This window comes from Castor canadensis, chromosome 2, assembly GCF_047511655.1.
Source record: "Castor canadensis chromosome 2, mCasCan1.hap1v2, whole genome shotgun sequence".
In the NCBI taxonomy this organism is placed as follows: Eukaryota; Metazoa; Chordata; class Mammalia; order Rodentia; family Castoridae; genus Castor; species Castor canadensis.
Genome location: NC_133387.1, coordinates 16,123,828 through 16,149,293, shown reverse-complemented (window position 1 = coordinate 16,149,293; position 25,466 = coordinate 16,123,828). Strand labels below are relative to the sequence as shown.

General features: G+C 44.9%; 1 protein-coding gene, 1 long non-coding RNA gene and 1 other non-coding gene across 3 annotated transcripts; all 3 read left to right on the top strand.

Annotated features, from left to right (window-relative positions):
• The first annotated feature begins 4,258 nt into the window (after positions 1 to 4,258).
• LOC141419404 (uncharacterized) lies at positions 4,259 to 8,994 on the top strand. The gene is made up of 2 exons (XR_012444168.1): positions 4,259 to 7,660; positions 7,867 to 8,994. It is a non-coding gene; the product is annotated as an uncharacterized lncRNA (long non-coding RNA).
• Positions 8,995 to 21,277: 12,283 nt separating this feature from the next.
• Trnar-ccu (transfer RNA arginine (anticodon CCU)) lies at positions 21,278 to 21,350 on the top strand. The gene has a single exon. It is a non-coding gene; the product is annotated as a tRNA-Arg (tRNA).
• Positions 21,351 to 21,734: 384 nt separating this feature from the next.
• Positions 21,735 to 23,257, top strand: Fmc1 (formation of mitochondrial complex V assembly factor 1 homolog). The gene is made up of 2 exons (XM_020160549.2): positions 21,735 to 21,942; positions 22,962 to 23,257. Exons 1-2 carry the CDS (start codon positions 21,805 to 21,807, stop codon positions 23,163 to 23,165), a joined length of 342 nt encoding a protein of 113 aa, XP_020016138.1. The 5' UTR covers positions 21,735 to 21,804; the 3' UTR covers positions 23,166 to 23,257.
• The last annotated feature ends 2,209 nt before the right edge of the window (positions 23,258 to 25,466 follow it).

Here is a 25,466-nt window from a genome sequence, read left to right as displayed (position 1 = left end):
TGATGTAATGTCTCAAATCTGTGATTTTGCTTCCTATGCATATAAAGCTTTGAGAAAACAAGTTTTTGAACTGGGGGTGTGGCCTAGGAAACTCAAGGCCCTGAGTTCAATTCCCAGTACCAAAAAAGAAAAAATTTATAAAAGAACTTTAAAAATTGTAGGGCTGGTGGAGTGGCTCAAGCAGTTAGAGCACCTGCCTAACAAGTGTGAGGCTCTCAGTTCAAATTCCAGTGAGGCAAAAAAAAGAATTTTAAAAATAGAAGCAGAGGAGCAGATTGTGGATGCAATTAGGGTAGGGTTACATTTTGAGTGAGCTGTCTTGCTTTTCAAAGGACAATGACCACCTCTCCTTGTGCAGATGTATATTGATTTGTCCTGAGTGTGCCTTGACATGGCTTACTGTTTTTTGTCTGTATATTTACCTCTTCTGTGTCGCTGTGTGTTTCCTGTCACCATTTCCCCGCTTTTTCTAGTGGGTAGCACAGTGAGGAGAGCAAGTTGACATTAGACAGACTTGAGTTCACATGCTCACTAGAAAGCCTGTCACTTCAGGCCATGGGCTTAGCTCCTTCAAGCCTGGTCCTCACCCATCCAGTTATGGTAGAATTAGAGGCAAAGTGTCTAGCACATCCATAGCTATTAGTGAAGGCTGCTGTCCTTTCTTTCCCGTCTTTTTTTTTTTTTAATTCACACTTCCTCTTGCTTTCCTATTTTTCCAAAATACAGAAGTGAAGTCACATCTGATGTAAGCACTGCTTTAACACAGTATGAATAAAAAAAAAAAAAGACTCATTGAAATCCTTTCATCACAGATGTCGGAAACCCTGGCATAAAAAGTAAAGGGAGGGCTGTTGGACTAGCTCAAGATGTACAGCACCTGCTCAGCAGCCCAGCTTGTCTTCAATTCCTCCTCACCACGAACAAGCCTGTGGTTCATCTCCTCCTCCCACTATTGAACTGCGTGTCAGTCCTTTTGATACAGATATTAATCTCTTACCAGTTTTAGAACAGAAATCCTTGCTTTTTGCAGAAACTTTAAAGCAACTGAGGCCAATAGGAGAAGGGGACCAGGAACTAGAGAAAAGGCTAGTTCGAGAAGAATTAATTTAGAATGTAACACTTATGTTCAGGGAAGCAATTCGAGTCAACTCCCTGTATAGCTATCCTTACCTCAACTAGCAAAAACCCTTGTTCCTTCCTATTATTGCTTATACTCTCTCTTCAACAAAATTAGAAATAAGGGCAAAATAGTTTCTGCCTAGTAGCGAGGAGATGGCGGGGGAAAGGAGGGAATGGGGGAAAAGGAGGGTGCGGGGGAGGGGGGAGCAATGACCCAAACATTGTATCCACATATGAATAAAATAAATTTTTTTAAAAAAGCAAAAAAGCATGAAAAAAATCCTTGCTTTTGTTAATAGTCAAATTTATCTACTTTTGTCTCATGTTTGTGTTTGAGGAGGAGTGTTTGTGAGGTATTTCATGACCCCTAGACCACAGATTTCCTCCTCTGATCTATTAGTCTCACAGTCTACCTTTCAGCTTCTCACTGGAATCCATCTTGTCTCCATCTTGGTGTATCACACCAGGTAGAGGTGCAGCTTGACTTAATCTACTGGGCAGTTTCTCCAGCCCCATCTGGTCAGTCTTGTCAGATGCTGTGTTCTTCACATGGAAGGGTCTGTTTCTGTGATCTACTGTGTTTCACTGTCCTGTGTATTTCTGCAACAGTGTCATACTGTTCTGTCATTACTCTTGGCATACGGTTTGCCTTATATCTAGTAGACTTACCTTTGCACCCCTGTGTTGACTCAGTTAATTGTAATTTTTATTCTCACATAAATGTTGGAATAAAAACATTCAAGTTCATAAAAAAAAAAGAAAAACTAGCTGAAATTTTGATTAAGATTGAATTTAAACTGGGCACCGGTGGGTCACACCTGTAACCCTGGCTACTCAGGCAGCAGAGATCAGGAGGATTGAAGTTGGAAACTAGCCCAGGTCTTGCAAAAACCAAATACCAAATAGGGCTGGCAGAGTGGCTCAAGTGGTACAGCTCCTGTCTAGTAAGTGTGAGGCCCCGAGTTCAAACCCCAGTACTGCCAAAAAAAAAAGAAAAAAAATTTAATTTGTAGAGTGGCTTAGGAAGAATAATAGCATCTTTATTAACTTACTGTACTATAGTATATTTCTTCATTTTTTAGATTTTTTTTGTGTCCTCCAGTAATGTCTTAAATTTTTCTTTGTAAAGCTCTTAAAAATATATCAGTTTCTTGGTACTCTGCATTATTGCTTCCATGAAGATATCTTAGTCTCCGTTTTCTACTTTGTTATTGCTGATACTAAAGAATGCTGTTAAGGGGCTGGGCATGGTGGTGCACATCTGTAATTCCATCTACTCAGGAGGCAGATGGAGGAGGATCAAGGTCCAAGGTTTGCCTGAGGGAAAAGCACGATACCCTATTTGAAAAACAAACTAAAAGCAAAAGGGACTGGAGAAGTGGCTCAAGTGGCACAGCACTTATCTACCAAGGGCACAGCCCTGAGTTCAGTCCCCAGTACAGCTAACAAAAGGATGCTATTAGCCAGGCATGGTCGTGCATGCCTATAATCCCAGCATTTAGAAGGCTGAGGTAGGAAGATTGAAAGTTCAAGGCCAACCTTTTCTTGAAAAAAAGAGAAAAAAAGGATAGCATTTGAAGATAGGATAAATATGTTTTAAAAATGGAAATATAAGTGTTGGTGAGGATACAGAGAAAATAGAATTTTTTTTTATTTTCTGATGGAACTGGAGTTTGAACTCAGGGCTTCATGCTTACAAAGCAGGCATTCTATGCTTGAGTCACACCTCCAGTCCATTTTTGCTCTAGTCATTTTGGAGACGAGGTCTCTCAAACTATTTGCCTGGGATGGCCTCGAACCAAGATCCTCCTGATCTCAGCCTCCCAAGTATCTAGAGGCCTCAGCCAGTGGCACCTGGCTAAACTCTTATGCTATTGAAACTCAGTGCTATTGATTTTCTTTCTGTCTTTTTTTTTTTTGGTTTTGTTTGTTTGTCATGTGGTCTTGCTATGTTGCCCAGACAAGACTCAAATTCCTAGGGTCAAAGCACGTCGGAACCGCAGATGCATACCGCCCTGCCCACCTTGCTTTCAATGTTTTTTTCCTTTCTTGTTTTTTCTTTTTGGGCAGTACTGGGGTTTGAACCCACAGTCTCATGCTTGCTAGGCAGGTGCTCTATCACTTGAGCCACTTTTCCACCAGCCCTTTTTTGTGTTGAGTATTTTTGAGATAGGGTCTCCCAAACTATTTTGCCTTGGCTGGCCTTGAACCACAATCCTCCTGATCTATGCCTCCTGAGTAGCTAGGATTACAGATGTGAGCTACTGGCACCTGGCCAACCTTTTGGTTTTTTGGGATAGGGTCTTGCCATATACCCTAAGCTAGTCTTGGAACTCTAGATCTTCATACTGGAATTATGGCTTTACACCACCAGGCCTGGCCTTTTTAAAACAAAATAGAGTCCCCCTATATTGCCCAGGCTGGTCTCAAACTCCTGGATTTAAGGGATTCTGCCTCAGCCTCCTCAGTGCTGGAAGTATATACAGGTAGGTGTAACCACACTGCTTGCCAGTTGTGTTTTGTTTTGGGTTTGTTTTGTTTTATGCAGTACTAGGGGTGGAACCCATGGCCTCAGGAATGCAACTTAAGCACTCATACCACTAAGCCATATCACCAGTCTACCTATTTACTTATTTTATTTATTTATTTTTTAATTTTTTGCAGTACCGGGGCTTGAACTCGGGGCCTACACCTTGAGCCACTCCACCAGCCCTATTTTGTGGTGGTTTTTTTTGAGATACAGTCTTGCAAACTATTTGCCCAGGCTGGCTTCGAACTATGATCCTCCTGATCTCTGCCTCCTGAGTAGCTAGGATTACAGGCGTGAGTCACTGGTGCCCAACCAACAATGTTCAATTTTTTTAAGGAACCACAACTTTTTGTTTCCACAGTAACTGAACATTTTACATCCCACTATGATGCTTAGGTGTTTCAATTTCTCTACATCCTCACCAGCACTTATTTTCCATTTCTTAAATTATATCTGTCCTATCTTTGTAGATATAAAGTCTTATGTGATTATCCTTTTGATTTATATTTCCCTATTAACTAACAGTGTTAATGGTTTTATGTGCTATTAAGTATTTAGTATGTTCTTAATTTATTAGTATAAAATTACTTATTCCAGGAGAGTTTCCAGATAGGTTTTTTTGTGCCATAAACTTTTTAAGGCTTGATATGTTGGAAAGTTTTATCTTTACTTTCTCACATTTAAGTAATAGTTTAGCTGGATATAATTACTCTTTTCCTTTATGACTTATAAGTATGATTTCAGAGCTGGAGGAGTGGTTCAAGTGATGGAGTGCCTACCTAGCAAGTTCGAGGCCCTGAGTTCAAATCCTAATACCACCAGCAACAACAACAAAAGTGTAATTTCATTGTTTTGGGGTTTTTTTTTTTTTTTTTGGTCTCCTGTCTTTCTGTAAGGAAGAATAGCATCATTCTAGTTCTAGTTCTTATTCTTTTGTCTTTGATGTTCTTAAGTTTCACTGTAATGTGTCCAACTTTAGCTTTTTCCTTATGGAATCTTTTGATGCTCCATGAGACCTTTGGAGTCTTTTTTATCTTTAATTTTAAATATTTTCACTAATGACTTAAATGTTCTCTTTCCTGTATCTATCTTCCCTCTGAGACTTGTGTTGTACAAATATTAATACTTCTGTTCCACATATCTTAAATGTTCTCCCATGTTTTCCATTGCGTTCATCCCAGAACCCTCTCAGCTGACCCAGGACACGATTCATTTTTTCGGCTCTTGTTCTTACTCAGTCTGTTGGGTTTGGAGCTCTTACCAGTTTCATACCTGGTATTTTCATTTGGTCGTGTGTAACTCCGTTTCTTGTTATTATCCTCTTATCTCCCTGTGGATTTTCTGTGCTTATTTTAGATTCTTCATCTGTCTTGTTCCATCTGGGTGTGTTAGTACAGTTTGTTCAGTTTGTTGTCTCTTACTGTGATTGTGCTCATCATATACCTGGTTCTTTTAATCTATGCACCTGTTTTTCCCTGGGTTTATCAGCTTTCTTAGGTGGTATCTACTAAGGGGTGATGCCAGGGTCCAGGCCCCAGCTTACTTGGTAAGTGGGTTGGGAACACCAGTGACTTTTCTCGGGGCAAAGTCCCAGGCATTACAATCAGATCTCGAATTATACTGTGTGTGTGACTCTGCAGTGTGTTGTTTCATACTCACTGGTTCACAGTGCTGTGTTTCTGTGAGTGGTTGATTTTTATTACATATCCTTATATCTTGGAATTTTAGCTATGGGCATCCTTTGAGGTGTGGATTTAAAGCATGTTCTTTTAAAGAGCATCTGAGTTTGCTTCTTCCAGGCTCTAGAAGGGACAGTTCCAACCCAAAACCACTTCAAACCAAAATTTCAACTTTGGGTTTTGGAACCACAGGAAAGAATTTTGACCATAAATGTACATGAGTGGTTTACTTTGTAGATTAAGAATTCTTTTAGGGCTGGGGTGCTGGTGGCCCATGCCTATAATCCTAGCTCCTCAGGAGCAGAAGTCAGGAGGATCATGGTTCAAAGCCAGCCTTGGGCAAAAAAAAAAAAAAAACAAAACCAAAAACCAAAACTCCTGTAGGAGAATACCTACCCTGCCACCTACCCAAAGCTGCAATCCAGACAGAAAAAAATCTCTTCTTTGCAAGGTCAGGGATAGTTTTGTTTAATGTCCAGCAACGAGGTCACAACTGCCTCCCCTCATCTCCAGTATTAGGCAAGATTTATGATCTGCAGGGTGCCAGTGGCTCACACCTGTAATCCTAGCTACTCTGGAGGCAGAGATCAGGAGGATCACAGTTCTAAGCCAGGCTGGGTAGACAGTTCAAGAGACCCTATCTTGAAAATACCCAACACAAAAAAGGGCTGCTGAGTGGCTCAAGTGGTAGAATGCCTGCCTACCAAACCTGAAACCCTGAGTTCAAACCCTAGTACCGCCAAAAAAAAAAAAAAGAGAATCTATGATTTGACCTCCTACTATGGTAGGCTGAGGCTTTCTGTCCTTTTGACTGCCTGAGGCAAATTAAAAACAGACTCCAGGCCCCCAGGAATCAGCATATCCCCTCAGTGCAAATGCCACAAAGCTGCAGGAGTAGTCTTTTACCCCTTCTTCTCCACCTGATCTCTGACCTGTGGTGTTCTGGCCTCCTTCCTCAGCTCAGTCATGCTTTCTTTGTGTTTTTGTGTGTTTGTTAACATTTTAACCAACACTTAACGTGTTCTAGGTTGAACATCTAATTGTCCATAATGTCAAAAAAACAAGCGTCCTATAGTTTACATTAAAATAAGCATGTTTCTATAAGAGTAATATGTAAATATTTAATAGTTACATGTCTAACTATCTTCACGCAGCCCGGTCCATAAGGCAAACTGTCGTGTGTCATCTGTGGTGCGAGAGCAGGTATTCATTCCGTGAGGAAGAGAGATTAACCATGGTGACTTCGCTTACTAAAATAGGACTCTTTCTGTGTCAGTTTCACCAGAGACCCCAAAGGCTGAGAACAAAACAGTAGGTGCCAAATTCTTCCGCATTCTAAGGGAGGAGGAGCTAGCTCACCTGTGCACTTTAGCTCCATGTTGGGAAGGATCAGCGGTGTCTACCTCCAGGCTGCACCAGAGGATGGGAGAGGATTTCTTTGGAAGCGCTGTCTGTATGCTGGCTGTTTCCCTTCTCTCCAAGGAGAAAAGGGGAGAGGGTATCTCCTCATCACCTCCCACCATTTCCTCTCAACAGAATAGCACATCTTGCAGAGTCTGAGGGACTTGGAGACTGGTATCTGACTCACCCCTGAACAGTCTACAGATCACTATAGGTGGTTCACTCCTTGAGAAGACAGAGGACATGGCTGCAGGATGACCTGCTCTCCCAGAGTCCCCATGGGCCTGGTTGGTTCTCAAGGAAGGGAGGCCATTTTAAGAAGGAATACACAGGCCCTGCATTCAATTCTCAGCATTGCAAAAAAAGAAAAAAAATCCAGCCACAGGAAACAATCAGAGAGATGGGATGGCCCCCCAGTGGAGGGGAGGAGGACTGCTAGAAAATACTAAAGAACTGGGGCAGAAATCCTAGTGTATACTGCAGAGGGCCTGGCCTCCAGGGAACAGCAGAGCAGAGATCCCCGATGAAGGAGAAGCTTCAGAAGCCATGAAAGAGCAATAGGAGAAAAGAAGCAAGCTTTAGGGTCTGCCACTCCCACTGACCCTCACCCAGGACCCAACTCAGGGAGACCTGGCCTCTGTGTCCTTGGCCCAGGACTACAGCAAGTAGAGAGGAGGAAGTATAAGAAATGAAATGATGCTAACTGTGACCCTTCTGCCACAGAACTCCCGACCAGAAGAGGGGAGAAGTTTTAAATTAAATGACATTTGAAGTTGTGATATGACACTGGATGAGACTAGAGGATACCTAAATGAGGGTAAAGTAATGATAAGAATAAAAATCGTAAGACTCTTAACCTGCATGTTACCAAAAGAGTGGAAAGACCACAACTTTCATCCAGGCCTAGAAGTATCCATCATTAGGAGCACTGGTGAGAAATCAAAGGTGCTTTCTATGTGTACCTTAGCTTCGTGTTTGTACTTAGCTTGTTCAGTAAAGGCTGCATTTGGGGAGAGGGGCAGGGCAAGCTGGCTGTGCGCTCCAACCTTCCCAGCTAGCCATGGGGGGATGTCTCATCGGATGAAGTTGGCATTTTACTGTTACAAGGACTGAACTTTTTTTTTTTTTAAACCAAAGATTGTCTGGCATTTCCTGGAAAAGCTGTGCGAACCAACCTGTTTCCAGCAGGAGACAAGAAGTCCCGCAAGAAGTTGGCAAGGAGCCATGGGAAGAGGTGGCCAAGTGGTGACAAGGAATTGCTTGTGTCTACCTGCTTGTTAATAGTCGCATTTTCTTCTGAGTATCATAACGTTCTGCAGTTTAAATGCTACAGGATGTTATCAGTGGAGGTGATTTGATTAAAAGTAAGACCTTTAAATGGCAGGAACTACTATGTAACAGGAGGTAGCAATGAAATTCTCATGTACGAGTTGTCAAAGGTTATGATTAATTACCTAGCTTTCTTTCACAAAACAGACAAGCATTGCTCATTTGTCAGCCTTTCCTTTGATATCAGAAAACTTTCAGGAGTGTGCTGCTGTGTGATTTTTGGCAACCAGCCTTAATTCCCACTTCCTTATAGGTACTCTGCATTACAGGGACTTGAGCCATAGAAACTACATTTCCCAAACTCCCTTGCCTTCAAGGTTCTGAATGTGGTTTCTTTCTGCCAGTGTCCTCATGCAAGATCTCCTAAGTAGGAGGAAAAAGTTGTTCTCTGTCATCACCTAGAGAGTGTGGAGGCTGTGGGAGACTAAGTTTTTCAGTAGCCTCCACGCCATCTATCCGCCCCACCTCAGAACACTGGGGTCATTGAGAACAAATACAGAGGGTTCCTGAATTTTTCTGCACTGGGTGTCAGCAACAACCAACCTCTTATGTGGCTGCAAACCTCCCTTCGTTCCCCCAGCCCTGCTGACAGCACCATGGCGCCTAACACCCCGCGCTCAGCTTCCTGCCTTAGAGGCCTAACACAGTTTTGCATTAGCTGATATTTTGGGGTGCGGAGGGGGGTGGGAAATGAACATACTTAATGGGTCTCTTTAAGTTAAAAGTGATTTTTAAAGCTATTCATGAGACATAAACTGCCATTTTAAAAGAAACTTACACTATGGAGAGAAATTTGAACATGGATGTTTAGAAATGTTTATCACTATGTGATTTTTGTTTCCTGAAATGTGCTAAACAAAGATTTTTTTCAAAATAATGAAACATATTGAATTACATTGTTTTCAATAAAATATACAATTTTTCTTCACTGACAAACATTAGGACTTTTTACTATTAGTAAATAAAAATATTTTCAAAATATTGTTTTGTTTAAAAAAAAACATCAGTTCTGTGCATGCTTTATAATGTACATGCCACATGGGTTCCATGGTACATGCATGTAATTAAAAATAAATGCAAGACCTACAGGGGGGGCTCAAGGTTTTTACTGTTAGTGGGTACATAGTCAGCACTGTCTAGAAATCTCTGCCTTAGGGTATACATGTTCAGACAGCCTCACAGTTCATGGAAGCAGGTGCGTACACACATGTGTACTCTCGTCTACACTGGCTTTCATTAGACCTGACACTTTCTCATCCCTTCTCCCTAGATTCCTGTATGCATGCTCAGAAAGCCAGTTCCTACTGCTGCACAGAAAAAAGATGGAGTCCTAGGGGTCCATTCCCCCTCAGTTTTACTGAAAAACAAACAAACAAACAAACAAAACCAAAAAGGCTTTTGTCTCAGAAGCCCTCCTTTGCCCTCACCCAGAACTGAAGGACAGCAACACGGTCTCACACTGGCTGGGGACACAGACAGCGTCTCTCTAGTTGAAAATATGGCCATTTCCCTCCCCCAACATATGCCCACACACAGCTGAAAATGCCCAATCCCTGTGCACCCTTTGGCTGGCTGCTCAAAAGTGACCGTACCAGTAAAGGCCTTCCTGAACAGCTTGCAAGCCGCGGGTCCAAATCGCCAACACCTGCTTCACTTTTCTCCATAACACAACTCACCATTGAAAAGCTTTAGGTTCCACTTGCTTATCTGATTGGTAACTATATCCCCTGCTCTAAAATGAAAGCTTCCTGAGTACAGGCAGTTTTACCTACTCTGCTTGCTTTTGTTATCCTAGCACCTAGATGAGGGCCTGACTCATAGCATAGCAGTGCTCAATAAAATCTACTGAATGATAAAACACTTTCCCAGTTTCCCCTGAAGCCAAGACCTGGGCACATGACCCAGGATAGGCTAATTCAAAGCACCCATCAGAGTAACTCTTGGGTGATGACTTAAATTTATTCTGACATAAGTAGAAGCAGAGAAGGCAGCTCCAGCAGCATTTCTATAGCAGGGTGCCTGCCAGGGGCACTGTGTCAGCATTTCAAGTGCATTAACTGTGCCTAGAGATAAAGTTTAACTAGACCAGATTCATGGCAGGATTTTATGTGAAGTTCCTGGCTATGTAACTTCCAAGCATGGTCTCCAGTCTCAGCAGAAAATGTAGACGCGAATCTAGCATCCTTTAAATAAGATCGCTTTTATTCTTAAAAAAAAAATTTTAAGCCAGGATTGGTAGCTTACACCTGTAATCCTAGCTACTTGGAAGGTGGTAATTGGGAGATTCAAGGCCAGGCCTTGGTGGCGGTGGGGGTGAGGAAGTCCCAGAGATAATCTCAACCAATAAGCTGGGCATACTGGGGTATGACTATCATTTCAGCTATGTGGAAGTGTGAATAGGATATTGGTCCAGGCAGGCCCAGATATAAAAGCAAGACCTGCAGGACATCAGTGGCTCACACCTGTAATCCTAGCTACTCAGGAGGCAGAGATCAGGAAGATTGGAGTTCAAAGCCAGCCCAGCCAAATAATTCAGGAGACCCTAGCTTATAAATAATATCCAACATAAAAAAGGGTGGTAGACAACCTGCCTAGAAAGCATGACACCCTGAGTTCAAACCCCAGTACCACCAAAAAGAAAAAAAAAGAAGCAAGACCCTATTTGGAAAACTAGCTAAAGCAAAAAGGTCTGGGGGCATGGCTCAAGTGGTAGAGTGTCTGCCTAGCAAGCACAAGGGCCTGAGTTTGTTTTTGTTTTTGGTGGTACTGGGGTTTGAGCTCAGGGCTTCATGCTTGCTAGGTAGGCACTCTACCACTTGAACCATTCTGCAAGTCCAGAAGGCCCTGAGTTTAAACCTCAATAACACCAAAAAGAAAAAAGTGTCAGAGAACTTTTAAACTTATTTATTGTGGTTTAAAAAAAACCTACAAACATAAGATATATAAATATAAAATTTACTAACCATTTTTAAATATTGATTTTATTTACATGTTCGAAATATCTCCAGAACCTTTTCATCTTGAAGAACTAAAACTCTACATGCATTAAACAACTCCTCTTTGCTGCCTTCTCCCCAGCCTCTGGTAACCACCATTCTACTTTTGGTGTCTATGAATTTGACTATGCTTGTTACTTCATATAAAAGGAAACATACAGTACCTGTCCTTTTGTGACTGGTCTGTCTCAATTAGCATAATGTTTTCAAGGTTCATCCATGTCGTAGCATGTGATAGGATTCCTTTTTTAGTGCTGAATAATATCCCACAGTATGTGTACACCACATCATCCATCTATCTGTTGATGGATGTGTAGGTTTCTCTCACTTCTTGGATATTGTGAACAACACTGGTATGAATACAGGTGTGCAAATACCTGTTTAAGACTCTTCTTTCAATTATTTCATCTGTATACCCAGAAGTGAGATTACTGGATCATATCACAGTTCTATTTTTAAATTTTTTGAAGACTCACCATACTGTTTTCCACAGTGGTTGTACAATGAACATTTAGTGTAAGAAAACTCCCATTGCTTCTTACACTAAATTGGGAAGGGGCACTATTTTTTTTTCCTTCCTGACAACAACCCTTTCTCCAAATTTCCTAACACCAACTGGACATCCTACGACTCAGTTCATTCTGATACTATCTAGCCAGAGTTAGCATCAGATTACACAGATTTAAAGGCTTAGTCCCATAGGACTGGCTTTGCAAGACCTAGGTTAACCACAAGTATTGGATCCCAAGGTTACTCACTCTTCTCCCAATACAACTATAATTTTGGGGGTTCTTGCTACCCCAGATTGGATAATTTGCTAGAAGAACTCACAGAACTCAGGTAAGTTATTAATTTACATTACTAGTTTATTATAAAGACTATAACTCAAGAACAGCTGAATGGAAGAAATACATAGAACAGGCAATCCTGCGAACCTCAATGTGTTCACCAGCCCAGAATCTCTCCAAATATCATCACTTAAGGATTTTTGTGCCAGCTGTATACTTAAACATACACAGACATGATTAGTTCATTGGCCATTGGTGACTGAGTCAATCCCCAATCCCTCTCCACTCTTTAAAGGTGGTAGAATGGAGCTGAGAGTTCCAAGCTTCTAACCAAGGTTTGGTCTTTCTGATGACCAGCCTCCAACCTGAGACCTACCAAGGGCTGGTGGAGTAGCTCAAGTAGTAGAGTGCCTGCCTAGCAACTGCGAGCCTGCCTTCAAACCCCAATGTCACCCCTAACACCCCAAAAAAGGCCTCCCAAGAGTCACCTTATTAGAACAAAAGACACTCTTGCCACCTTTATTACTCAGAAAATTCTAAAGACCTTTAGGAGTGCTGGGTCAATAAACATGGACAAAAATCATCTATTTTATTATCCCATACCCACCTACCATATGAGGATTCCAACTGCATCACATCCATCAATGCTTTTTGTGGGTTTTTGTTTGCCTTTTTTTTGGTGGTACAGGAGTTTGAACTCAGGGCCTTGAGTTTGCTAGGCAGATGCTCTACCTCTTGAGTTATGCTTCAGTACTGACAAAGATGGGTTTATTCTCCTAAATGGACACAACTGATGAAGGTGAGCAGTGGTGAGATAGATGGGCTAGGCACTCTGCAGTTCATCAGGTTTCTCATCAAGCTTGCTTTACTCATCAGTGCACCATTTGGCTCCATTTGAGGTTGTTGTTCCTACTCAATAGCCAGCCACTAGGGCCAAAAGGTTCCAGTCCCCTTGGGAGCCTCCAGCTAAGGCAGAGAGTTTCTGGAGCTGAACAAGTCTTCCATTTGGATGAAGGAAACAGACATATTGTGGCAGGAAGGCAGGGCAGGGAAGAGAGATGATGAGAGAGAGTGCAATAGTGAAATAAACAAAAAAAGTGGATTTGAGGAACATCACATAGCACTTGGGGTGAGACCAGAGAAGGATCACCTCACCCCAGAGGTTAAAATGGCTAATGAAATAGTATGTGACCATGTATGGGACAAGCTGTACCCCCCATTTCTGTAACCTGCTGTAAATGGTATATAAGGTAATTCCCCTTTGATCTCAGGGCTCAGCCTTGGGATGTAAATCTGCCGAGTTGCTGTCGACCTGCTTAATAAGCATGCCTCCCAAAAGTTTTGGTGCCCCTATCCCTCCATCTGAGCCTTCCTGCAACGTTTCTGGAGGCTTGTGTCCGGGACTCAGAGATGGTGTTTTCACCTCCTTGTTGCCATCTCAGTGTCCCCAGCCTGCTGGGAGGGCCACCCCTGCCAGGCACCACTGGACAGTGTTGATCTGAGGGGTGGGAGCCTATCTCCTGGAGAACTGAGAAGGTGAGTTTCGGTCACACAAAGGAACCCGGAAAGACTCAGGAACCAACTTGGGAGCCCCACTCAACAGACTGGTAAGAACCCAGGTTCAAATTTAGGCCTGACTTAGGCAGCAAGGAAGACTGATCAACTCCTAGAGACACCCGAGTAATCCCCTCTGGGGGTGAAACCATGTCTCTCAGGTTCAGGGAGCAGGGTGAAAGTACTGTGTTGTGTAAAAGTATGTGAAAGTGTGAGTCTGAGACAGGCCCAGCTGCAAAGCGAGTGCAGAGTCCTGATCTGCTGTTTCATAGTGATCCTCATAGAGTCTATAGTATATGGCCCATTTGGGGTGCTAGTCTGGTCTCTTTATGCCTAAGAGGTGCCTACATCCTTGCGAGGGGAGCAGCTGGAGAAGGAAAAAGTGAGTGGTGTTACTTGTTTTCCCCTGTGTGCTGAAAAGGAAGACCCCTTACCTATTCTCCACAACCCTTATCCCTTCTGTTTCTGTCTCTGTCTTGATATCTGGTAATGAGAGGAATGGGAGAAGGTCAGAGTAAGAATACACCCCCTAGGGTGCATGCTTAAGAACTTTAAAAAGAGATATAATGGAGATTACAGAGTCAAGCTGACTCCTGGCAAGCTTAGGACCTTCTGGAAAATAGACTGGCCTACTTTTGGCATAGGATGGCCCTCAGAGGGGTCATTAGATAAGGTCATAGTCAAATGGGGTTTCTGAAGTGGTTGTAGGGGATCTTGGACACCCAGATCAGTTTCTTTATATTGATTGCTGGCAGGACACAGTCCTCAGTTAGCCCACATGGCTAAAACCCCACCTAAAAGAAGCATGTAGGGTGGCAGCAGCTTCCAAGTGCAGGGAAAAATGCAAAAATCCAGAGAAACCCATGTTAGCAGAGGACCAGCCCCCTTACATGCTGCTATACCCACCTTTGCCACCACTTTCTGCACCTTCACCTTTGGAAGGGGAAGCAGCATCAGCTGGGGAAGCCCCAGTAGCAAATATGCCTACAAGTCTGAGCCCAGAAGTCCTTGAGGTTGCAACAACCCCACCTTCCTCAGGCCCCATGAACCTCATGCTCACTCTGAGCCCACCAGTCCTCACTTCACAGCTCCCTGCGAGACCAGCTGCTAGGTCCAACTAGGAACATTTGAACAGTCCCAGTACAGGCCTAGCCTTTCCCCCTGGGACCTACTGCCCTGCAGATGCCCCTAAGAGAGGTCCAGGGCCCAATATATTATGGCCAGTATGGTTAGATACAAGGAGGAAGGCGGACATTTGTCTACTAGCCCTTTACCTTCCTGATTGCCCTGTGGCCTTAAGGGCAGACTTGTGCAAACTAAGGGCACAGATAACTTTTGACTCTGATGACACAGCAGTCTTAAAGCTGAGAGGGTCTGAAGCCAAGATTCTAACTCTCACAGTTGCACAGGTGGAGGAATGGTGACTCTATGCCCCAAAGAAAGAGATTCCTGAGTTGCCTGAGCTTCCCTTTAAGATTCCAGGAGTTCAGGCTGACAACTCTCTGGGACTGGCTTGGAACATACCTCTGGTGGTGTAAAATTAAAGCCAGAGCCATGCCTGTTAGCCAGAGGCAATACTACATTCCTCACAAGACCCAAATTGGGATTCAAAAGCATCTTGACAGACTCCTAAAGTATGGGATCCGTTGGCCTTGTCAGTCTTCCTGGAACACTCCTTTACTGCCTGTCCAAAAACCAGGTACTGAAGACTTTAGGCCAGTTCAGGACCTCCATGCAGTCAACTCAGCAACTGTTACTTTACACCCCGTGGTTCCAAACCTGTACATGCTTTTGGGCCTTATACCAGCTGAGGCAAAGTTCTTTACTTGCCTGGACCTTAAGGACACATTTTTCTGCATCTGCCTGGTCCCACAGAGCCAACCCATCTTTGCCTTCCAATGGGAATTTTCTAGTACTGGAGAGAAGGGACAAATGGCTTGGACTTAGTTGTCAAAAGGCTTCAAAAACTCTCCCCCTATCTTTGGGACTTAGGGGTCCAACCTAAAATCTTTCTTGGCTGACCAGCATGGCTGCATGCTCCTCTGGTGTGTAGATGACCTTCTATCAGCTGGACCAACTCAGGAGGATGTATGGAAGGAACTTACCTACTTCTCACCCTTTTGTGGAAGGCAGTATATAAGGTTTCCTGACAAAGCTCAGATTTGCCAGGATACCATCAAATACCTTGGGTTTCACCTGTCAGAAGGACAACATAGACTGGGCCCTGAGAGGAAACAGGCTGTCAGTTTCATTCTGGCCCCCAAGACCCATTGACAGATTAGAGAATCACTAGGGGCTGCAGGTTTCTACTGGATCTGGATCTCCAATTACTTTTTCTTGGCAAGACGCCTTTATGAAGTCTCAAAGGGGGGAAAACAGGAACCCACGGTGGGGAGAGAAGCAAGAAAAGGCCTTTAACGAAATTAAGAGGGCACTCACAAACACCCCTACTCTAGGCTTGCCAGATGTGATGAAGCCCTTCATCCTATACGTACAGGAGAGACTGGGGACAGCTGTAGGAGTCTTGATCCAGCTGCTAGGTTCCTGGCACTGCCCAGTGCTCTATTTATCAAAGCAACTTGATGTGGTTTCCCGAGGCTGGCTGCCCTGCCTGTCCATCCTCGCGGCTACTGCTGTCTTGGGGGCTGAAGCAGACAAACTTACTTTGGGACAAGAACTCATAGTCTGAGTTCCCTACTCTGTTTTGACTCTTATGGACTATAAAAGAAATTATTGGCTAACAACTGCTGAATAGTCATACATCAAAGCATGTAATGTGAAAACCCCCATATCCAACTAGAGATTGTTAAGATGCTAAACCCAGCCACCCTGGAATTGCTAGAAGCTGTATGGGCCCCTAAGCGAGTAGTGGTGATGCACTGCTAAGGGCAGCAAAAGGGGGAGATGACAGCTGTTCAGGAAAACCAAAAAGCTGACAGGGAAGTCAAGTAAGCAGCCTTCACAGAAGGACAAACCTTAGCCTCACTGACAGCTGCCTTGTTCCCATGCCTCTTATCTGAATGAGACCCATGGTATACTTCACAAGAACAGGCTTGGTCTGAGATGGAAGGAAGAAGTTTCCTGCCAGGCAGGTGGTAGAAATTTGCTAACAGCCATATTGCAATTCCAGAGTCTCTGGCTCCCACATTTGTCAAGCAGTTCCATGAAGGAACTCACTCAGGGCAGACAGCTCTTGAGACCACCTTGGCCCAGCATTTTATATCCCCAAACTTCCGGTATAAGTAAGACAGTATGTGAGAGGTGCAGTTTGTGTGCCAAAAACAATCCCCAACAAGGGACAAGAGCACCACCCCAGGTGCAAAGTGCTGGAGGAACTCCTTTTGAAAACCTGATTTGGGCTTTATTGAGATGCTGCAGGCCAGAGGATGTAAATATTTGCTGGTGTTTGTCTGCACCTTCTCAGGATGGGTGGAAGTCTTCCCCACTCAGACTGGGAAAGCCCAGGAAGTGGCCAAGTGCCTGTTAAAGGAACTCATCCCTCGGTTTGGAAAACCTGTGTCTATTGGATCGGACAGTGGGCTGGCTTTTGTGGCTGAGGTGGTACAGTTGGTGGCTAAGGGCTTAGGAATAACTTGGAAGCTACACACGGCTTACTGCCCCCAGAGTTCATGAAAAAAACTCTAAAATTGCAATTGGGAAAACTATGCCAGGAAACTCATTTATCATGGGATCAGTTATTGCCCACAGCCTTGCTCAGGATTAGGTCAAGCCCCACCAGGCAGATGGGTGCCCCCCCTTTTGAAATTCTCTTTGGGTGCTCACCCCCTTTAGTCAAGGGCCTGCAAGGGGACCTTAAGGAAATAGGTGACCTCACCCTGAGACAGCGGATGCAGACCCTTGGGTTAACTCTCTCAAAAATCAATGCTTGGGAGCTGGGCACCAGTGGCTCACACCTGTAATCATAGTTACTCAGGAGGCACTGATCAGGAGGATTGCGGTTCAAAGCCAGCCCAGGCAAATAGTTCCATGAGACCCTGTCTCCAAAAACCCTTCACAAAAACAGGGCTGGTGGAGTGGCTCAAGGTGAAGGCCCTAAGTTCAAGTCCCAGTACTGCCAAAAAGAAAAAAAATCAATGACTAGGTAAGAGAGAGAGACTCCTTGTTAGCCTGACAACTCCCACACATCCTTATAAGCCAGGGGATGCTGTCTGGGTAATCAAATGTTCAACCAGTAAAGCCCCCCTGGAGGGGCCCTTTTGTTGTTGTTTTATCCACCCCCCCCACAGTTAAGGTAGCAGAGATCATTCCCTGGATCTAGCACAGCCAAGTGAAGCCAGCTTCCCTCAAGTGGGAGTGCATCCCTGACCCAACCTCACTGTGCAAGATCACCCTCTGGAATGCCCATGCTCTTCCCCAGCAGGACCCTGATTCCCAGGAGAAAACAGGAGACCACAGACAATGAGGCTCTGCTCTAGTCACTCCAGAAGCTGACTAGTCTACACACAGGGGAAGCTTGAGGAGTCATCCATCTTACTTTGAGGCTGAGTCCCTTCTGTGCTTTCTTCTTGCTACTCTTGGTCAGCTCTCTACCTGGGGACTTCCAGGACTTGGACTGTGACTCATGTATGCACACTACCAGAGTGGGAAGTGTTGTTACTAAAATTCTCGTTTTCCATACTTACTATTCTTGTGCACGCACAGTTGTTGGGTCACGCACCCACAAGCATACCACCTACTCAGTATGCCCTCATGGTGGTCAACATATTTGTTTTAACCCCATCTGTCGCTCTTGTGAGCAATGGCTTAAGTCTGAAGCTTCACCAGCACTGGGGAGTTTATTAGCCAGACACAGGTTTACAACCCCAAAAGGCCAGGATCTATATACTTTGATGTGTGTGCCATAATAGCTAAAAACTCCATCTATCAACCTCAGGGTATTGAAAACACCTGTGGAGGCCTGGCCAGGGAGAAAACATACATGTCAAATGAAAAGCATATTTGCCAGGAAGACAACTCTTGGCCATGTAATGATGCAAGCTAAAACTACTGCCCATTCTGAGTTGTGTTTCATGGGCTACCTGGCAAAAGGCAGAACCCTCTGCCCTCCTTCAAAAAGGAGTAGCAACCTCTAATCCCTTGGCAACTGTAACCCCATAAATTTTACTATACTTAAACCCTCAATTTGGGAACAGGACATAAGACTGGTATAACGATAAATGAAAAGGGGCTTGATCCCGGGACTCTACTGCACCTCAAATTACTATTACCCATGAGAGCTCCTCATACCAGGTCTTTCACTCCTTCTACAAGGAGATGCAAAGTGAGTTTCCCATCTCAGTTAAAACCAAAAACCTGTTCCTCTCACTAGCTGAGTCCATAACCCAAACTCTAAATGTATCTTTGTGTTATGTTTGTGGAGGAATGAATATGGGAGACCATTGGCCATGGGAAAGAAGAGAACTAAACCCACAGGAGCTCTTTAAGGAAACCACTCTCCCTAGCCACGTGGGGAACATCTGGGTCCTAAAAACCTCTATTATTGGGAATTACTGTATCTCCTGTCCAAAGGCCAATTCTCCACCTGGGTAGGGGACTTGATCTGCTTGGGACAAAGCTTTTACAATGAATCTGCTCAGGAGACTCAGTGGTGGTGGGGGGGGTCCCAATCACTCGGAGCCCTAGCCTCACTCACTAACGTCCCCAAGCTTGCAACAGCCTGGAATAATCTGACCTGGGGCATAGAATGGCGGGCACCTTAGGGATTACATTGGATCTGTGGGGAATGAGTTTACACAATCCTTCCCAATGACTGGTTCGGATCCTGTCTGCCGAGCACAATCTGACCTTCTTCTTCTTGCTCCTCATCAGACAAGGTGAAAAATTAGGAGTCTCCATATATGAGGAAAGGGTAAACAGGAAAAAGCCAGATGCCCTACAAACGGGACTGGATGGATGATGAATGGCTTCCAGAGTGGATCATTCGATATTATGGTCCCGCTACATAGGCAGAGGATGGCTCCTGGGGCTATCACACACCAATCTACATGCTCAACCGCATCATTTGGCTTCAGGCAGTGGTTGAGATTGTAACTAATGAAACAGCAAATGCCTTTAACATGTTAGCCAAACAACCAACTAAACTATGCAATGCCATCTACCAAACTGTTTGGCTTTGGACTATTGGCTAGCCTCAGAGGGCAGGGTATGTGAAAAGTTCAATCTGAGTAACTGCTGTTTACAGATTGATGATGCGGGAAAGGTAACTGAAGAGATTACCAACAAGATGAAGAAGCTTTCCCGTGTCCCTGTGCAGACCCAGAAGGGAGGGAGTCCCAATGACCTGTTGGGGGGCTGGTTCTCAACCTTAGGTAGGTTCAAGACCTTAATAGCGGCAACATTCCTTGTCTTAGGAGCATGCCTGATATTACCCTGCTTAATCCCGCTGGAACTAAAGTCCTTCAGGACCATTATGGAAACCACTATAGAAAAAAAGACAGCTGCTCATGTAATAATGCTGTGAAAATATAAACCTAGATCAAAATGATGCTCTCTGACCAGAAGTTGGTCTGGGCATCAAACTGGGGAATGTGGCAGGAAGGCAGGGAGGGGGAAGAGAGATGAGAGATAATGAGTGCAACAGTAAAACAAATAAAAACGGATTTGAGGAATGTCACATAGCACTTGGGGTGAGAACAGAGAAGGGTCACCTTGCCCCAGAGGTTAAATGGCCAATTAAATAGTACCTAACCATGTATGGGATAAGCTGTACCCAACCCCCACCCCCATTTCTGTAACCTGCTCTAAATGGTATATAAGGAAAGCCCCTTTTGTTCTCAGGGCTCAGCCTTGGGATGTGAATCCGCTGAGTCATTGTTGGCCTGCTTAATAAACTTGCTTCTGGAAAGCTCTGGTGCCCCATCTCTGTCTGAGCCTTCTGCAACAATATGGTGTAAGTGATAAAGGGAACAGGAGACCAGAAGAGATGGAGTGAATGCCTTTAACCTTGCCATATTGTTCACTAGGGCCCAGAGCAGTATAGCCTTGACTTCTACGCCCCAAGGAGAAGCAGGAATATTAAGGCAAATGTTATGCTTCAGGCACAGCGAATCACATTCAAGGTGTGGCAGGAAAGGGACGGAGTTCAAATATCTGGAGAAGAAGATGACAAATGGTTAAGATACAAGGTCAACTTAACGTAGGCTTAACTTCATCTTAGAGATAATGGAGAACACTGGGAGACTTTAAGCAAGGGATAATGTCCTTGAGCCGCAGAAAGAGATGTGACTCGTCCAAGCTATACAACTAGAAACAGAACCAGAAAAGGAACTAAGTTATTTCTAATTCTTAATGAAGTAACTACCAATTACATATTTATCGCGAATCCTACAACTCAAAGCACAAGAGGAGTACAGGTTTCTAACACGCCACTCACTCGGCGGAAATGACCTCAGAGTTTCAACCGGAAACAGAAATTGACCTCGGCGGACGCCTCCTAACGGCTGGCTAGAGCAAAGCTCAACTGGGAGGGCCGCCATGCCGGAAGCGGCCCAGCTGTTTCCGGTGACTACTCCACAGAGCAGAGACTCAGAGGGCGAGTCCTGGAGATCAGACCTATTTACCAGCCGGCGACGCGACGTCGCATGCCCGCTTCGGCGCAGGCGCGGAGCACTGCGCACGTGAACGCGCACGCAAACAACGCGCCCGCGCCCGCCCTTCGTCGCGTCGGCGCTGTTTCGAGGGTAAAGCCTTTTGAGTTGTAACGCAGGATCTTGTTCTCTAAACTACAACTCCCAGCATGCCACGCTCCTCATATTGGCACAAGGATGGCTTACTAGGATAGGGCAAAGAGAAATTTAAGCGACGATGACGTATCAATGGGGAAAAAATTGAATAAGCTGTTTGAGCGCCTTACTTGTAGAAGCCCCAGTGGCCTAATGGATAAGGCATTGGCCTCCTAAGCCAGGGATTGTGGGTTCGAGTCCCATCTGGGGTGGCAGCATTTTTGCCCTCGTAATATTTTCCCCGTATCTAAAACGATTACAGTTAATGCTGACTACTCCGTTTTACTCTTCAAATTGGAAGAGTGTCTACGTGGCTTTACTAGCTGTTGGGTTGAGCTTTGCGAGAGTCAAGATGCTCCATTTGCTTCCTGAGCAAGGCTTTTAGCTGGGAAGTCTGTCAGTAGTGAATTTTAACATCCCTTCAAGAAACTGCTTTTAAAAACTCTCCCCAGCGTGCTCCGTATCGACCCCATGTTCCGGGCCCTATCGTCGCCGGCGGCCGCGCAAGGGCGTCGAAGGCGCGGCGGCGGGTTTCCGCGGAGCGCGTACTGGGACGGCCCACTGTGCACCGCGGGGGGGGAGCGGCAGTGAGGTCGGGCCGTACCATCAAACGCGGGAGGGGCGTGCTGAGAAGCCAAGGGCGCCGCGGGCAGCACGGCGGGGAAAATGGCGACCCTAGGGTCCCCTGCGCGCACACTGCGAGGTCTTTTGCGGGAGTTGCGCTACCTGAACGCGGCCGCCGGGCGACCCTATCGCGACACCGCTGCCTATCGATACCTGGTGAAGGCTTTCCGCGCACATCGGGTATGGAAGCCGCGTCCCGGGATGGAAGAAGAGGCGGGTGTGGGCGGGGATCAGGGGCGCGGGGTCTTCAAGACCCCCGTGTCTGAGGCCGACCCTCCCACCAGCCAGGCCCCCACCACGCTCTCCCGGAACCCGCGGGGCGCTGCGCCCCTCCAGGGGGCGGGGCCGCTCCTGAGCGTGTCATTGGCTGTTGCGGGTCCGTGCGGGTGACCCGACCGACCGCGAGGAACGGAGAGCGGCGCGGTGAAGCCGCGGTCTCCGCCTCTGCTGCGCTGAGAAGCGGGTTGGACACGGAAGGAAACAGTTAAGTGGGAGCCGGCAGGAGGAGGCCCGCGCGTGCATGCGGCGCGGTGACGCGGTCGTGCCGTCAGTTTGACGGTAGCTGCTGCAGGAGCAGCAGACACCTGTACACGTGGGAGCCATCTGGGGAAATGCCTCCGCCAAGTCCACGCCCCGAACCTCTCAGACCAGAGAGTGGAAGAGAGTTTTACTTTCCATGAACAAGTAGCACAAGTGGAACTTAGGTCACCTGGCTCCCGATTAAGTCCCACCCTCAACTGCTGCCTTCGGAATGAAGGATCTGGCTGGGAAAAAAGTCACAACCGATGTCAGAATAGTAATTGGAGATTCCCCTGGGCTTCAGGGAAGCAATGTGGGAAAAGGGAGAAACATCGTCTTAACTGTTGAACTTCTGAGCCATCAGCCATACAATGAAACACTTAGAAGTAATTACTAAGGGTATAGAGAAGTAGGTTAAGGAAGGCTTTCAGGAGGATATTAAGCAGGGACCTTCGGGAAGGTGAGGATCCAGGTAAAGAAACTCATCATTGAAAGCCCAGAGGCAAGAACTGATGGTTGAATATTGGCCAAGCCTGTGGTGGTAGGTGGTAGTCAGAGAATTTAAATTTCATTGTAGGTTTGTATTTTCTCCTGCAATTTACTTTCTAGAGAAACCGTATTAAATCTGTCTTTGGACATATGTATGTAACAGAACCTAACTGACCTTTTTACTTTTCTAGGTCACCAGTGAGAAGTTGTGCAGAGCCCAACATGAGCTTCATTTCCAAGCTGCCACCTATCTCTGCCTCTTGCGCAGCGTTCGGGAACATGTGGCCCTTCATCAGGAATTTCATGGCAAGGGTGAGCGCTCAGTGGAGGAGTCTGCTGGCTTGGTAGGTCTCCACTTGCCCCGCCAGCCTGGTGGAAAGGGCTGGGAGCCATGAATATGGAGCAGTTCCTCAGATGTTACCTTCATTGAGAATTTAATCATTCTGCCAATATGTATTTATCATTAAAATTTTGTTTTTAAAGTTTAGGGTTTTTCTCTTGTAATTTTGTTGACTGGTTAGAGGAATAAACTGGAGATTTCATTTCTGCTGTCAGTGAACTTACCGCATTTCTTACATTAGGCTCATTGATGTTCTTCATTTCCCTTTAAAACTTATTTTTCTTGGGCTGGAGGCATGGCTCAAGTGATAGAGCACTTGCCTAAGTTCAAACCCCAGTATCACCAAAAAAAACCCAAAACACATAATTTTCTTAATTTTGAAAGTAATGGAGACCTATCATTTTAAGAATTCAAATGGTATAAGTGTTAAAGTGTTAAAAACCCGTATTTTCCCCTTTTTTTTTTTTTTTTTTTTTTTTGCAGTATTGGAGTTTGAACTCAGGGTCTCATGCTTGCTAGGTGGCCACTTATGACTTGAGCCTGGTTATTCTGGAGATGGGATCTTGTGAGCTATTTGTCCTAGCTGCCCTCAAGCCTTGACCTTCCCATTCTCAGCTCCTAAGTAGGTAGAATTGCAGGTGTGAGCCACCAGCACCCAGCTTAAAAGCCTCTGTTTTTCCTTTGCCTCTCCCATTCCCAGATGGTAACCATTACTAACAGGTTGACATGTGTCTTTCCACATACTTCCTATGCATCTGCAAACACAAAATTACAAATACTTATGGTCACACATGTATGTTTTATTAAAAAAACCCAAAAACCCACAAATGTGATGTGTTAGGATCCAGCATGAAGCAGGTGGCACACTCAAGGTTGTTGAGAGTTAAAGGGGCACATAAAGATGAAGGTCAAGCCGGAAATCCGTTAGGGGCTAGCATTAGTGGGGAGCTGTTGCCTCTGTACAGCTGACATGCCTAGACCCTAGGTCAAGGTGCACATCCACAACTCAACCACAGCCCACCTGGGGAAAATCCAGAGAGAGGGATACCATCTTCTACTTCCTCATCTCCTTGTCCAGTACTCTCCTCTTAAACTCTGGGCAAATGGTTCTGCCGCACACTTGGCTAACCAAATCAAGAACGTGTTCTTCATTCCTATTCCTTTCCTTACCACATTTAATCAGCCACCGATTTTTGCTTCTGCAATAGTTGGAATCACTTCTTCTACCTTTCTATCTTCACTGCCTTTGCCCTAATTCAAGCACTGATAATCTTTTGTCTTAACTGTTGAAGTGGTCACTTCACTTCAAATGTTCTTAATTCCTCAAAATTATTCTTTTCTGTGAAATACCAATTCTTTATTCATACTGGTTTATTGGGCAGTGTTTTTTTCTGGCAGAAGAAGCTGGCTGCAATCTCCTTAAGACTTAAGGACCAGATGGGGATGCCAATGGCTCACATCTACTATCTAGCTACTTAGGAGGCTGAGGTCAGGAGAATCTCCATTCCAGGCCAACTTGGGCAAATAGTTCAGGAGACCCTATCTCCATAATAACCAGAGAAAAATGGACTGGAAGTGTTGCTCAAGTGGTAGAAGACCTCCTTTGCAAGCATGAAGCTCTAAGTTCAAACCCTAGTCTCACCAAAAAAAAAAAAAAAAAAAAGACTAAAAACTATGTTTCATTCACCTTTGTCTCTCCAAAGCACTTTCTATCACATAGCACATGTTGAATCAGTGTTTTTGAATGTCTGGCTCAGTGCCACTCACTTGGAGTGCTAGCTGAACAATAGAACTGCATAAAGCATCTTGAAGCACTCTTCTAAGAAATTAATATTAAAGTAATGGTTTTAAGAGGATAAGCATTTATTCAATTGAATGGATCAAAGAAATATTTCACACTTTTTTTTTTGACCCTGCTTTATTCCACCAGCATAGGTTTGTCATTATCTGAAAATATTTCACTTTGACTGAGTGAAGAGAAGCTGGGCAAGGTGGTACATACCTATAATCCAAGCACTTGGGAGGCTTGGACTATTATCAGTTCCAGGACAGTATGGGCCACATAGCAAGACTGTCTAATGGCTCAAGTGGTGCAGTGCCTGCCTAGCAAGCATGAGGGTGTGAGTTCAAATCCCAGTAACACACACACACACACAAAGACCCCTGCCTCAGAAAACAAATAATCAGGGTGCTGGTGGCTCACACCAGTAATCCTAGCTACTCAGGAGGCAGAGATTAGGAAGATTGCAGTTTGAAGCCAGTCTGGCTTCAAGTAGTTCTTGAGACCCTATCTCAAAAAAACATCACAAAAAAGGGCTGGTGAAGTGGCTCCAGTCCTGCAAAACAAACAAACCAA